This window comes from Sylvia atricapilla, chromosome 1 (assembly GCF_009819655.1).
Source record: "Sylvia atricapilla isolate bSylAtr1 chromosome 1, bSylAtr1.pri, whole genome shotgun sequence".
Lineage (NCBI taxonomy): Eukaryota > Metazoa > Chordata > Aves > Passeriformes > Sylviidae > Sylvia > Sylvia atricapilla.
Window position 1 is genome coordinate 58,236,917 of NC_089140.1, and position 12,642 is coordinate 58,249,558.

General features: G+C 42.2%; 1 protein-coding gene across 1 annotated transcript in view; it reads left to right on the forward strand.

Annotated features, from left to right (window-relative positions):
• Positions 1 to 815: 815 nt before the first annotated feature.
• Positions 816 to 12,642, forward strand: part of RECK (reversion inducing cysteine rich protein with kazal motifs) — a 47,231-nt gene continuing 35,404 nt past the window's right edge. Inside the window, 4 exon segments of the mRNA XM_066323531.1 lie at positions 816 to 956; positions 3,165 to 3,223; positions 7,167 to 7,241; positions 9,248 to 9,284. Of these exon segments, the coding sequence (XP_066179628.1) occupies positions 878 to 956; positions 3,165 to 3,223; positions 7,167 to 7,241; positions 9,248 to 9,284 (250 nt within the window). The 5' untranslated portion in view covers positions 816 to 877.

Sequence of the window (12,642 nt, forward strand, 5' to 3'; positions counted from 1 at the left end):
TTTCAGCAGACCGGGTCGCTCAGAGCCCCATCCAACCTGGTCTTGAGCACTGTCAGGGATAGGACATCCACAGCTCTTCTGGGCAACCTCTCCCAGTATTGCACCGCCCTCTGAGTAAAGAATTTCTACCGAATATCTAATCTAAATATCTCCTCTTCCAGTTAAAAACTATTCCCCTTTGTCCTGTCACTATTTGCCTGGACAAGAAGTCACTGTCCCTTCTCTTCATAACCCCACTTTAAGTATTGGAAGGATGCAACCAATGCTCTAAAAGGCATGTCTAGAAATATGTTAATAATTCAAATACTATACATAAATAGAAATAAACTAATTCAACCGAGCCTGTGCCCCCCCTCCTCTCCTTACTCCTCTTCTCAGACCGAGCCCGAGTCCTCCCTCCGGGCATGGCGCTGTCGCTCCATGGGCCGGAGAGAAAGCAGGCTGAGCGGTCCTTGGCGGCACCGAAGGGGTGCCCGCGGGCAGCCCGCCGCCAGGCCGAGGAGGAGGAGGAGGAGGAGGAGGAGGAGGAGGAGGAGGAGGCGGCGGAGAAAGAGCAGCAGGAACCCAGCCCAACGTCCCCCCCCTCGGCTCCCGCTGGAATGTCCGCGGTGGCTGAGGGGCGGGGCCTGGCGGGGCGGCTCAGCCAATGGGGCGGGCCTGGCGGGGCGGCTCAGCCAATGGGCGCGGCGGGCGGGGCGGCTCAGACAATGGGGCGGGGCCTGGCGGGGCGGCTCAGCCAATGGGCGCGGCGGGCGGCGCCTCGGGGCCGGCGGGAGGGGGTGCCGCCAGGGGCAGATCCCGCCCGTCCGTCCGTCCGTCTGTCAGTGCGGCGGGCGGGGGTCGCGGGGCGGGGTCGGCGCGGGTTCGAGACCCGGCCATGGGGGCGGTGGCCGCCCGGTGGCCCTGGGCCCTGCTGTGCCTGGCGGCGGCCTCGCTGCTGTGCCCCGCGGCGGCCGGTGAGTAGCGACTGCGGGGGAAGGGGTGGGGGGAGGCGGCCCCGCGGGTCCCTCTCGACAATATGGCGCAGGGGCGGTGTCCCCCGAGGGGCTGCGGCGCCGCGGGACTCTCCTGTCCCGCCGCAGTCGGGGCGGGATGCCGGAGCCGGGGGAGAGGGATGGCGCCGCCCCGCACCTGCCCCGCGCCTGGTGCCTGCGCTGGCTCCCCGGTGAGGGAGAGCGCCCGCCGGAATCGCTCCGGCCGGGACCGGAGCGGCGGAGAGGCACTTCCATAACCTGCGCAGCGGCCGGATCTCCGACATCCCGCCCGGCAGCGTGACGGGCACAGACCTCTCTGCCCCAGCGGGCTCCGTGCCTCGGGGCTGGGATGTGTGCCTTCGGCTGTCACGCTGCCTGCGGATGAATTCCCAGGATTATGGCTTGAAATGGTCCAAGTGGGTAAAAGCTTGGGTCGCCATATGCAGTGTCAGAACAGGCTGTGTGTTCCAGGGCTCGTACTCCTTGCTTTCGGTGGAAGAATGGTATAACAAGCTACGATCGAACAAGGGCCAGATATTTAATAACGAGAAGGATAGCGGTGAAATAGCTCCTCGGGGATGTCTTGGCAATGTGTGCTCACAGCCCAGAGTGCCAGTCATGCCCACGCTTCCCAGAGCATGAATGCTGCATTCCTGGATGCGTTCAAACCAGGCTGGATGGGGCTCTAAGCAGTCTGGTCTAGTGTCCCTACCCATGGCAGGGGGCTTGGAGCTAGATGATCTTTAAGGTCTCTTCCAACCTAAACCATTCTAGGAATCTATGTGTCTGTAACTTCCTGACAGGACCAAAAAAAGCAGTGGAAAAAGAATGAGACAGATATTGGAAACATGAGACAGATATTGGAAAACACCTTTTAGTACACAGATGACATTGTTGTCGTAGGAATGGAGAATACAGAACATGTAATACTTTAAAGCAGAAGACTACAGTCAGGCATTTATGGATATTTCATTTTTCTATAGTTTTGGTTTCTAGTGAGGCTTAGTTTTAGGAGGGAGGCAGTAAAAAGCTAATGGAATGAAATATGACATACTCTGTCCCAGCTTTCCGTTGATAAACCTGCTAATATTGCAAGGAATTCGTGCCCAAGTTCCTGCTTGATGGTTCAGTCAAAATCTGTTTAGTAAGATGATGTGAAAAAGACTTTTTTTGTTGTTGTAGCAGTGTGATAGTTCAGATGCACCTCAGCAGAAATCTGTAATCATTAAATGATCCTGTGTGTGAAGATGTGTGTAGAAGTAAAAGCTTTGAAGGACGCCTCTGTCTTTTTCTAAAAAAACTGATCCAAACAGAGGAAAGTGAGGATGAAAATGTTAAGGCACTGTTCAATTCTTTTTATATTTGCCAGGGTTAACCATGAATGAACAAAATATTTGAATGGTAGGGGGTACAAAGCACAGCAGAATATTATACTAAAAATGCTGCTTTGAGCTTCAGTGTTTCATGACTTCTTAGTGCTCCAGTTCTTGTTCTTTTTTTTGTTGGGTTTTCTTTTGTTTGTTTGTTTGTTTGTTTAAGTCTTGATGTGTTCATATATGTGTTTGCTCTATGACTCCCTTCCACTCAGGCAAATCCAGTCTTAATCGTCCATCGCTAGTGAAACAGTTTATGGTTTTGTTCCAAGGTTTTTAGAACACAGTTTGATGAGCAGCTATATGAAAAGAGGCTCCTGCACTGACTTCCTTCACCACCTGTTTCTTACTGATTCTTCCACTTTCCAGATTCTGTGAGATAATTCAATTTACAAAGACATATGTTATCTACAGAGATTTTTTGGCCTTTTTTTTGTTTGTTTGTTTGGTTTTTTATATTTATTATTTTTTAAGTTTCCCCTGAGTTAATAAATTGCATTGTCCCATGAAGGAATTTGCCATGTGCCAAGCTAGTGCAAGTTAAATAGCAGAAATGTGACTAGAGGGAGAAAGGAAGTGAGATCTCATTTTGGCGGTAGTGAGTGTTCAGGGGTATCTGTGAGACTTCTTGTAAAGATCTTCATCATTTTCAGAACAAAACTTTCTCTTGTTCCTTTTGGGAAGGAAAGTTTCTCACAGTCATCTGTGGCCATAAAATTGTCCTGATAGAACATCAAGTGTGCTCTTGTGTTCAGAAGTGATGGTTAAGTGTTTCAAATCTTTTAAATATTCTTTCACCTCTCCCCTTTTTCCATAGGCTTGTCTTGTTGTTACCATGCAAAGGATAATTTAATGTGCCGTGATGTCTGTGAACAGGTAAGCTTGTTTTAAATTTAACTCCATCAGAGTTGAAATTGTGCCTTTAGACAATGATGTAGCAACATAAAGTTTGTAAGCTAATGATCCTCTGTCTAGAGGCTATATGTGAATTGTGAGATGCAGTGGTATCGAAATGAGAACTTAGAAGTTTTAAAACTATAGTCCTCTTTCTTTTTGTAGTGGAAAATTGGTTCTGCTGAAGTTAAGGAGAAATACAAATACGAACTTGAGGCTGCAATTTGGTCAAGAAGTGATAAGCACATTGGGAAATGAGAGGGGTGAAGGTATTTTACAGAATTTATGAATCATGTATTTCTAAATTCTGAGGACTTCAAACTGAAGGACAAGATGTTGGTATTATTCTTTCTTCCTTCCAGTTCTTGTTTGTCCCTAAGCATGTCATTATGATAAATGGCTTTGTGAAATGCAGCAAAAATCTGCTCACTTGCTCTATTCATAAGGCTGTTTGTTCTGAATTCAACCTCGGAAAGTATTTTTCCATAACTTATGTTTAGATTTGTACCTGTGGGTAGTAATTTGTACAGCTTTGTGCATGTGTGTAGTTATATTTATTTATCTACATAGGAATTTTACATCAGTAAAACTTATATAGATGTAGACACAGCTTTTTAAATGTAGGTTGTGTTCTTAGATCATACCCGTCCTCTTTTCTTGTTTTCATTGCTCACTTTGGGGCTGTTTGAGCAATTAACCTAGTTATGATTAAGTTTATATTTATCTCTGTAATAACAAAACCTTCACTTTAAGTTGCACTTTTCCCTCCCTGATATATCTAAAGAGTACAGCCAAATCTTCTTTCAGCTTTCATATTGTTAGACCAAACAAGGAAAAGTCTTACGTTCCCTTTGCATAAGATACTCTCTCCATTCCTATAATAATTCTTGCAGCCCTTCCAGCATAAGTTTATCTCTTTGAATACAGGTATGCAAAATTATACATGGCATTATAAAAAAAACCTGTGGCATTCAGTCTTAAAAATTATGTTCAAACTTGGATATAAGAGAAAGATACCCATTCCTGTATATAGTTAAAAATGCTAAATTTAGTAGCTGCATTGATATGGTATTTGGAATCATCTGTCTATTTCTTTCTTGTGTTTCACTGGTTTGAAGTTTCCAGCTTATCATATTGTTGAATTCTTGTTGGCTGTTCATGAAAGGCCTCCAGCTTTTTACTGTCAAATTCCATCCCAATTCTGCTATACTGGTTCTAATTATTAGTTTCCTGTAGGGTTTGTAAGATACTCTGATCTGGCCTCATCTGGACAATTTCTCTCCACTCGAATAATCAGCATATCCAGAATCTTAGTGGTGAGAGGTCTAGAACAAGTCTGAAGCAGGACTAGTGCCCCTCAAGGTATTCTATAAGGAGCTGGCTTAGCTACCTCACATCAAGCTGGTGGCATCATTTTCTGCGTGACCCTTTGATGTAGTCCAACAGGCTGAAGGAGCTGTCTGCTGTTATTTTACTGATTTTCATCTTCTGTAACTAAACTGCTTTGTGCAGCAGACAGAAGGAAGAAGTTCCTTGGCCTATCTTTGGAGATAGGTGATAGGAGATCTTTGGAGATATCACTTGCAGATTAGATTTGGGGCCTTAGAGCAGATAAGGAGGAAGGAGGTTTGTTGAGAAGCCATCTTGGCCTAACCAGCCGATTGTGAACAATACCACCTGCAGAAACACTTTTTTCTGCAGGGCATGGGGACACTCATCTGCAGATGAGACTTTCTGGCTAAGATAATTTGGTTTTCAGGGACTCAGATCTAGGATGCTGCAGGAATGACAAGGTATTTTTGACCCTCAGACTTTCACCCTCGAACTAGGGTGAAAGACGCAGGACATCCAGTTGTGTTGCCCTGGATCCTGCCAGGTAAGGAAAAAGGCTTGATTAAGGGTAGGGAATTTTACTAATCAGTAAATCAGCTACTGTGAGACCTTTGAAAAAGAGAAAGTGGATTACACATTTATATGTCAACTAAGATTCAAACACCTAATTTTTTGCATTCTTAGTAGTATTACTGCACTTTTAGCTTTAGTATCATCTCCTTTTCATGATTATTTGATTAAGCATGTCAGATACTGTAGCAAGGAATAAACAGGCCCCTCTTTCTTCATTTGACTTTTTTTCCTAAATTTGTTTCTGAGCAGTTTCATATTGATAAGTTTCCTGGTAGCATTCATCTGTATACCATTCCAGAGGACTCTGTCCATATCCTGCTCCAAGCATAAGGACAGTCTGTCCCTGCTCCCAGGAAAACACCTTGGCATTCCAAGAATCTGATTCTGATAAACAGAGAAGTCATGAACAAGCTTTGGTGTGGAAAAGATATGGTATAGAGGGTGTAAAAGCAGGGAAATGTTTTACGAGAGGAATTTAGACCTTTTGCCAAGGCAAGTAAGGTTATATAGGGAAAGACAAAGCTCAGCTGGAATTGAGACTTGTAGAAGATGTCATGGGCAACAAGACATTTTATGGCAATAGTTAAAGGCTGAAGAAGGAAAAATATGAAACTGTTGCTGAAGGCAGTGTGTGATTTAATGTCAGCAGATCGTTCCTGGCCAACCTGGTTTGATAAAAAGGGTGGATTTCTGGATGAGGGGAAAGACATGGATGTCATTTATGTTGTCTGTAGCAAGTTTTTAAACATTAATTCCCTAAATGTATTTGTTTCCATTTTAGGATCATTGGGGTTTGAGGAATGGACAGTTAGTTGAGTAAAAAACCGGTTTTAAAATCTCAGGCTCAGAGATAGAGGTTGGTGGGTCTTACTTTGCCTGTAGACAAATAAGAAGTGGAATACCAAAGAGATCTGCCTGGGACCTGTCCTGTTTAAGATCTTTGTCAACGACCTGGATGAAGCAACTGTCATTGAGTCTTCAGGCTATCTGAAGCTGAAATGAAGTGTTGATAATCTTAATGGCAGGACTGTCATCTAGAGGGACCTCGACAGTGGAAAGAATAAGCAGATGGACACCATGGTCTGGTCTCATATTTGACCCTTCTTTGAGCAGAAGGTTGAAATAAATGATCTTCTGAGATCCCTTCCTACCTGAATTATTTTATTATTCTATGACCTCAGAAATGTCAAAATACTAATACAGTTCTTTTTTTGCTCTCATTTTTAAAATGTGTGCTGTTGTTCTCTTGATTTTCTTTCAATAAATTTATCATGTTAGAATAAAGAGTAGAACAGATTTAGGATAGAACAGTAATGTACTTTTCCTTCTGAAATTCCTCTGTTTCAGTTATATAATTTCCAGTTTCATATCATGCATCCATGGGTCTGTTTCCATTCCTCTTGTTGACCAGTTTCTTGTTTTAATTTAGAAATAAAATTTTATTAGACTGCTAAAGGAGCAACATACTTAACATCCTCAGTTGTATTCCATCCAGTCTAGCAAGCTCCTGGGTGTTCAGTTTGCCTGTGGGTACTATGCATTCCCCTGTTAGTTTTGACTGTCACTTTAACTAGTCTCTGTTTTGTTCTACCTTGTTCCACAGAAATTGTTTCAGGGTTTTTTTGAAGTTCAATTGCTTAAGGTCATGTAACATGTAGCAGAAGGTTAAATAAGTAAAGAGAGTTGTATAGTATTTTGCTATGTGCAGCAGAAATCCTCTAGTTAACACTGCCCTTCCACATTCAGTGGAAACTTTCTGATTGAAATGTTTGAGGAGGAAATTCTCATTCTATTCTAAATAGAAAAAAAAATGGTTCTCTATATAAAAAGTGAAACATATTTGAAAAACTACAAATACATAAAAAGAAATCTTAAATTTGAATTCTGTACATACTAACCATTAGGCAAAGTTGTCAAGGAGTAGATATTAGAGAAACTAAAAACAGTGAAATCAAATGAAAAAAGTACTTTATGTTCCAGTACATTCTCTGTGGTTTAAGATGTGTTTTGTTTCTAACAGATCTTGTCTTCTAAGAGTGACTCCCGTTTGAAGCACTTACTGCAGCGAGCACCCGAGTATTGTCCACAATCAATGGTAAGACTTGCTAGAAAAGCTCTTCAAATGAGATTTGAACCTCAAAGTAGGATTTTTTTTTTTGTAAAGCCATCTTAAAATTGTTATTTGCAATAAGGTGGCATGTATAATCTATAAAAAGCAATGAAAATCTTATCTATGTTGTAAAAACCTGTGCTGGGTGATTGGCATTTGGATGTTGATGACAGTGACTTAAATTAGATCATTCCAATGTGTATGGCACAAAGCCATGAGGTCTTAGGCTAAGACAGGAAGGCCTTGATAGCTGCACCAAATTGATTATGGCCTTATCTGAGAAACTGAAGTAATGCTTTTATTGGATAAATAAGATTATAGTTTCCTAAAAGTTCTGTACTGTCACTAAAGTTCTTTAGTTGCATTTAAGAGCGTAATCTGCTCCCTCTTCTACGGGCAATCTAATCAGGGAATAGATAAGTATGGTCATTCAGATTGTAAATTTTAGAGTCTTATCTCTTGGCACCCTTTTGCACTCAGAAAAGCCTGTTTTATTCTGGTAATTTCTGTTACTTCTGAACAGTATCAAGACTTTTTGCAGCAAGCCTAAAACATATGCTGAGCTCAAATGGGCAATGAGTAGGAGTAGTAAATCTGCAAATAACATTGAATAAGTAACAAGACTGTGTTTGCTTATAGATTCTTTCCTTCTGTGTGTCAAAGTTCCTTCAGCTTTTTGTTTCTGTGAGTCAATAGCTGTAAGGTCTCAGAAAGTTATGGACAGCTCCTTGTATGAGTAAAATCTGTCATGAAAACCTGTTAAAGTGATGAGTAGCATTTGGTTTGGTACTGGTTTTCTTTATCTTTCATTCTCTGATAAGGCAAATAGAATCTTATCTGTATAGTAGAGAAGTGCTTCTGGTAAGACAGGACTGGAGATTATCTGGAAAGGGGAAAATGACACCATGATTTTTATAACTCTTTATAAATGACAAGTCATCTGTCTGGTGTAGATCTTAAATTAGTATCGCTGAACTGGTAATATGTAGATATATAAAATAGCTAACCATTCTACCCAATACCATATTTGCTGTTCTCAGATACCTCTTGTCATGTTGGACAGGTGTTTTGGTGCCATTTCACAGATGAGCAGATAGGTTTAAATTAATCAGATGGTCAGTATTCTTTAGCACTGGTTACAGACATTGTGTTGTGTGTATTCCTTCAAGTAATATGATAGAAAGGGTATCACCTGGTATTAATTTAAAAAGTAACTGTCAACACGAGATTGTAATTTTTTTCTTAGAATCACAGATGCATTTAGGTTGGAAAAGACCCTAAAGATCATTGAGTCCAATGATTAACCTCCTCATGAAATAAAGGAAGTCAGCTGAATAAAAGGGATGGGACTCAGAAGTAGCAGCTCTTTACCATCTTCTTTTGATCTTGCTTTGGCTCTTGTCTAAGGAGAAAACTTCCGCAGATACTGAGGAGGGTGGTGTTAAATCATTAAATACAGTTCCATTGCAACTTTGGAAAGTCATTGATTGCTGTGATTGCTCTGCTATAGATATATGTGTCATTGTGTGACATGGGTTGCTGTGTCAGTGTGATTGAAACTCTTTTTTTAATTTGTTTTCTGTGTGTTCAGGGTATTTTTAAGCTGGTGGGAAGGAATGTTACGGCAATAAGCTTCTCTATAGGTCTTAGTCCTAGACAAATCTTGTTCTTTGTCTAAGTTGCACTTTAGTTCTGTGAATACTGATGGAAAGAGTTGACTAGCTTGTGTATTCTATATAATTACATTATGTTCTGGATCTGCAAAAATGCTGCTATTGATTCCATAGTCTGTGCACAGCAGCCCTCTTACTGAAGGAAATGGTACTCAAATTCTATCATAGCACTTCTTTAAAAGATGTTCAAACATAAGAATTCTTCCCATCAGATATTTTAAAACCTGTGAAAAAATGCTGAAATTGCTAGTATGAGTCTGCTAGAAACTCTCTCATTCTGTAGACTTGCTTTTGCTTAACTGTATTTTTACTTTTCAGAGAGAAGTGTGGGGTTGTATAAATTCTTCTTTGCCAGGTAAGAAATACCAGTTGGGTATTGAATCATGCTGCTTTTTCACCCTCTGTGTGTTTTGATACTGTGTCTGCCCCCTGCACCTACAGATTTCATGATAATTTAACTTCCATTATGCATCTAATATAAACTATGTGGTGTGTAGTTTCCTCTAGTATATAAGGTGCATTTTATTAATAGCTTTCTTTTCCTAGGTAAAAAATATTTAGTATGTTTATATAATTAAACATGTTCTTCTGTGACAAATCCAGGAAATATCAGCATTTCTTTCTTCTCAAGATTTTTTGGGTTTTTTGGTTTTGTTGCATCTTAGCCTGATATATAAAATGGTTGATAATTATGACTTTATTCTAGATGCAGCATGATTTGAACAAAAACTGCACAACAGGGAGATTAGGCAAACAGTTTAAGTGCAGGGGCTCAGATCATGAACCAAACTTCTTGGTACAGGTGGATTTAGAAAGTGTGACAGGTTGAAGCTGGCCAAGTGCCAGTGCATCCACAAGAAATCATTTATTCATTTTCCTATGCTATAGTTGAGCAGGGGGGGAAAAAGAAACTCCTGGGTTGAAATAAGGATTAGGAGGAAACACTTAAAGAGGAAAGCCAGCTCAAAACTTTAAAAGGTATGAAGAAAGAAAAATATAAACAGAATTAAAAGAGGGTAATGAGAAATAAAATAAACCTTTACAACATCTTTCCCCCCTACCCCAGCCTTTTTTCCATCCCACTGACAGTGCAGAGAGACAAAACATGGGATTTTTAGTCAGTTGGTCACTTCTAAAATCTTTCTTCAGTTCAGTTAAGGAGAGGAGTCTCTTTTGCTATTCCATGGGGTCTTTCCTATGGGAAACAGTTCTCTGTGAACTTTTCCAGTGTGGTTTTAATTTTAATGGCTAACAGTCTGCCCAAAACCTGCTTGCAATGTGAAGTCCCGCCCATGGCTTGCTTTTAGCTTATGGGGTACAGTTTTTAAGGATGAGCCGTTCTAGTATAAAAGCAAGAGTCCTCTTCCTCTGTCTTTGGAAGCAAGGATTCTCTCTATCTCTGTTCAAGCCTTTCACTGAATCACAGCTTTTGGCAGTCACACACTCCAGCACAAGTCCCTTTTTCTCACGGGCTGTGGGTGAATGCTTCATCCCCCATGCACTTCATGAATTAGAGAAAAACAGTTTGTTGTATTATAGTTTTCATCACAGGTTGTGGAAGAATCTCAGCTCTGATGCCCGGAGCACCTCCTTCTCCCCCTCCCTCCTTTGCACTGACCTTAGTGTCACCATGTTGTTCTCCTCACGTGTCCTCACTTTTTCCTTTTCTCTGACTCAGGAGAGAATTGGTGTATGTAGGTTCATTTGTTCCCAAGTTCTGTTAATTGAAAAGATTTTTTACTAGAGTTCTGCAGCACTGAAAAGTTGATTTCATCCAGGCTTTGCATAGCTTTGCTTGCTGTTCCTCTCACTGTTGGTCATATGGCGCACTGGTGCTTGTGGTGCTGGGACACTGCCCTGGCAGCAGGATCCTGGCAGCTGCTGGGAAGGGCCTGGCCACCCCTCCAAGGGCAGAAAGAGAGTTTCTCATGGTTTCTTCTTTCTTAAAAATGTTATCATAGAGGCATTACTAGCCTCTCTAGTTGGCTTAGTAGTGTGTCAGTTCTCGGAGCCAGCCAGTAGCTGGTGGTGCCAGGCACAGAGGAAGCTGCTAGTGGCTCCTCACAGAGAATTACATCCGTGGCTGACTCTTTTGCTCCTCACCAAAAGTCAATTAATGCAAACCAGCATAGAAAGTGAAAGCATAAATCACAAGATAGGGCTGTAATGTTAAAAGGAGGGGTCAAAAATAGAGGAAATCAAGTTTAAATAGTCCGTCGTATCACGTGTAATTTCTAAAAGATGTTAAAATTACAGAATTAAAATGTTTTGAAATTAGAATGCTGTAGTTGAAAAAGTGGGACTGAGGAAAGAGGGGGCTGTAACAGTTTTACAGCATCTGCTCAGACTCCCCCCCTCCTCCTTGTCCCCCCACCAGGCCTCCAAGGCAAACTGTTGATTCCAGTGCTTGTAAACAGACTTTCTGTCTTATTGGTTAGAAACCCGCATGCAGTTACCAGCTTCCATCCTATTGGAGTCACAGAGACACTGCAGGAGGGCTCCCACAGCAGGTGTGCTGTGAGGGACAGGTACACGAAGGTGAGGAGCAGGAGTTGCTCTTTTTGTGAGAGTGTTAACTGGGTTGCATGGAGCTCTGCCTGGAATGGATGCAGAGCCAGCTGAGAACAGCCTGTGGGCACTGGAGTGCACAGTACTGAGAGCCTGACATGGGTGATGATGTGGGTGGCTGTTGCACACTGCCTCATCAGGCTGAAGTAGTAAATGAGGTCTTCTTTCTCCAGCTGGAAGAAGTCTTGTGTTCACAGGACTGGTGTTTATGGACAGCTTTGATCACTCTGGTACGTTTTGAAGAGAAAACAGATGAAGGCACAGGCAATCTGTTTGGTAGAATTCCATGGCTGTGGACCTGGAGAAAATGAGGGTCCAAGAGAGCTACTTGGCTTTCAAGGATCACCTTATCCAAGCTCCTACTTAATGCATGGTGGGTTTAGAAAAGCCAGAGCATATCAAGAGTTGATCCTGGTGAATTATGTGATGGGCAGCCAGAAAGCTTCTTGAACTACATCAGCAGAAAAGGAGGACAGGTGAAAATGAGAGCCTGCTGCTGAATGAGGCAGGAAACCTGGTGACAAGTGACACTAAATAGCCTGTGGTCTTCTTTGCTTCGGTCTTTTCTGGTAAGATGAACCTGCAGGAATGCCAGGTCCCTGAGATCAGTTGTTAAGTCCAGAGCAAGGCTTGCACTTGATGGAGGAGGATTGGCTTAGGTATTGAGAGGGGACGCTGGGAACTGTGGAGAAGGGGAGAAAGCAAGTTCACTCCTGCCTGTAGAAAGAGCAGGGAGGACCTGAGGAACTCTAGGCTTGGACAGTTTCACCTCAGACCTTGGGAAGATAAGAGAGTAGATCTTCTGCAAACAATTTCCAGACGTATTGAGAACAAGAAGGTGATAGTTTATAGTCAGCATGGATATATGAAAGGGAATCTGTGCTTAACCAACCTGATAACCCTCTATCATGAGATGACTGCCTTTTCTGATGAGGGGAAAGCAGTGCATGTTGTCTATTTCAGCTTCAGTAAGGATTTTGTCACTATTTTTTTTGACTTGCTTATAGACAAACTGATGAAGCGTGAGGTGGATAAGTGAGCAGTGGAGGTGAAGTGAAAAGTGGCCAAATTGCCATGCCAGAAGGTTTGATCAGCATCACAGGGTGCAGCTGTAGGCCAGTATCCCAAGGGTTGGTGCTGGGTCT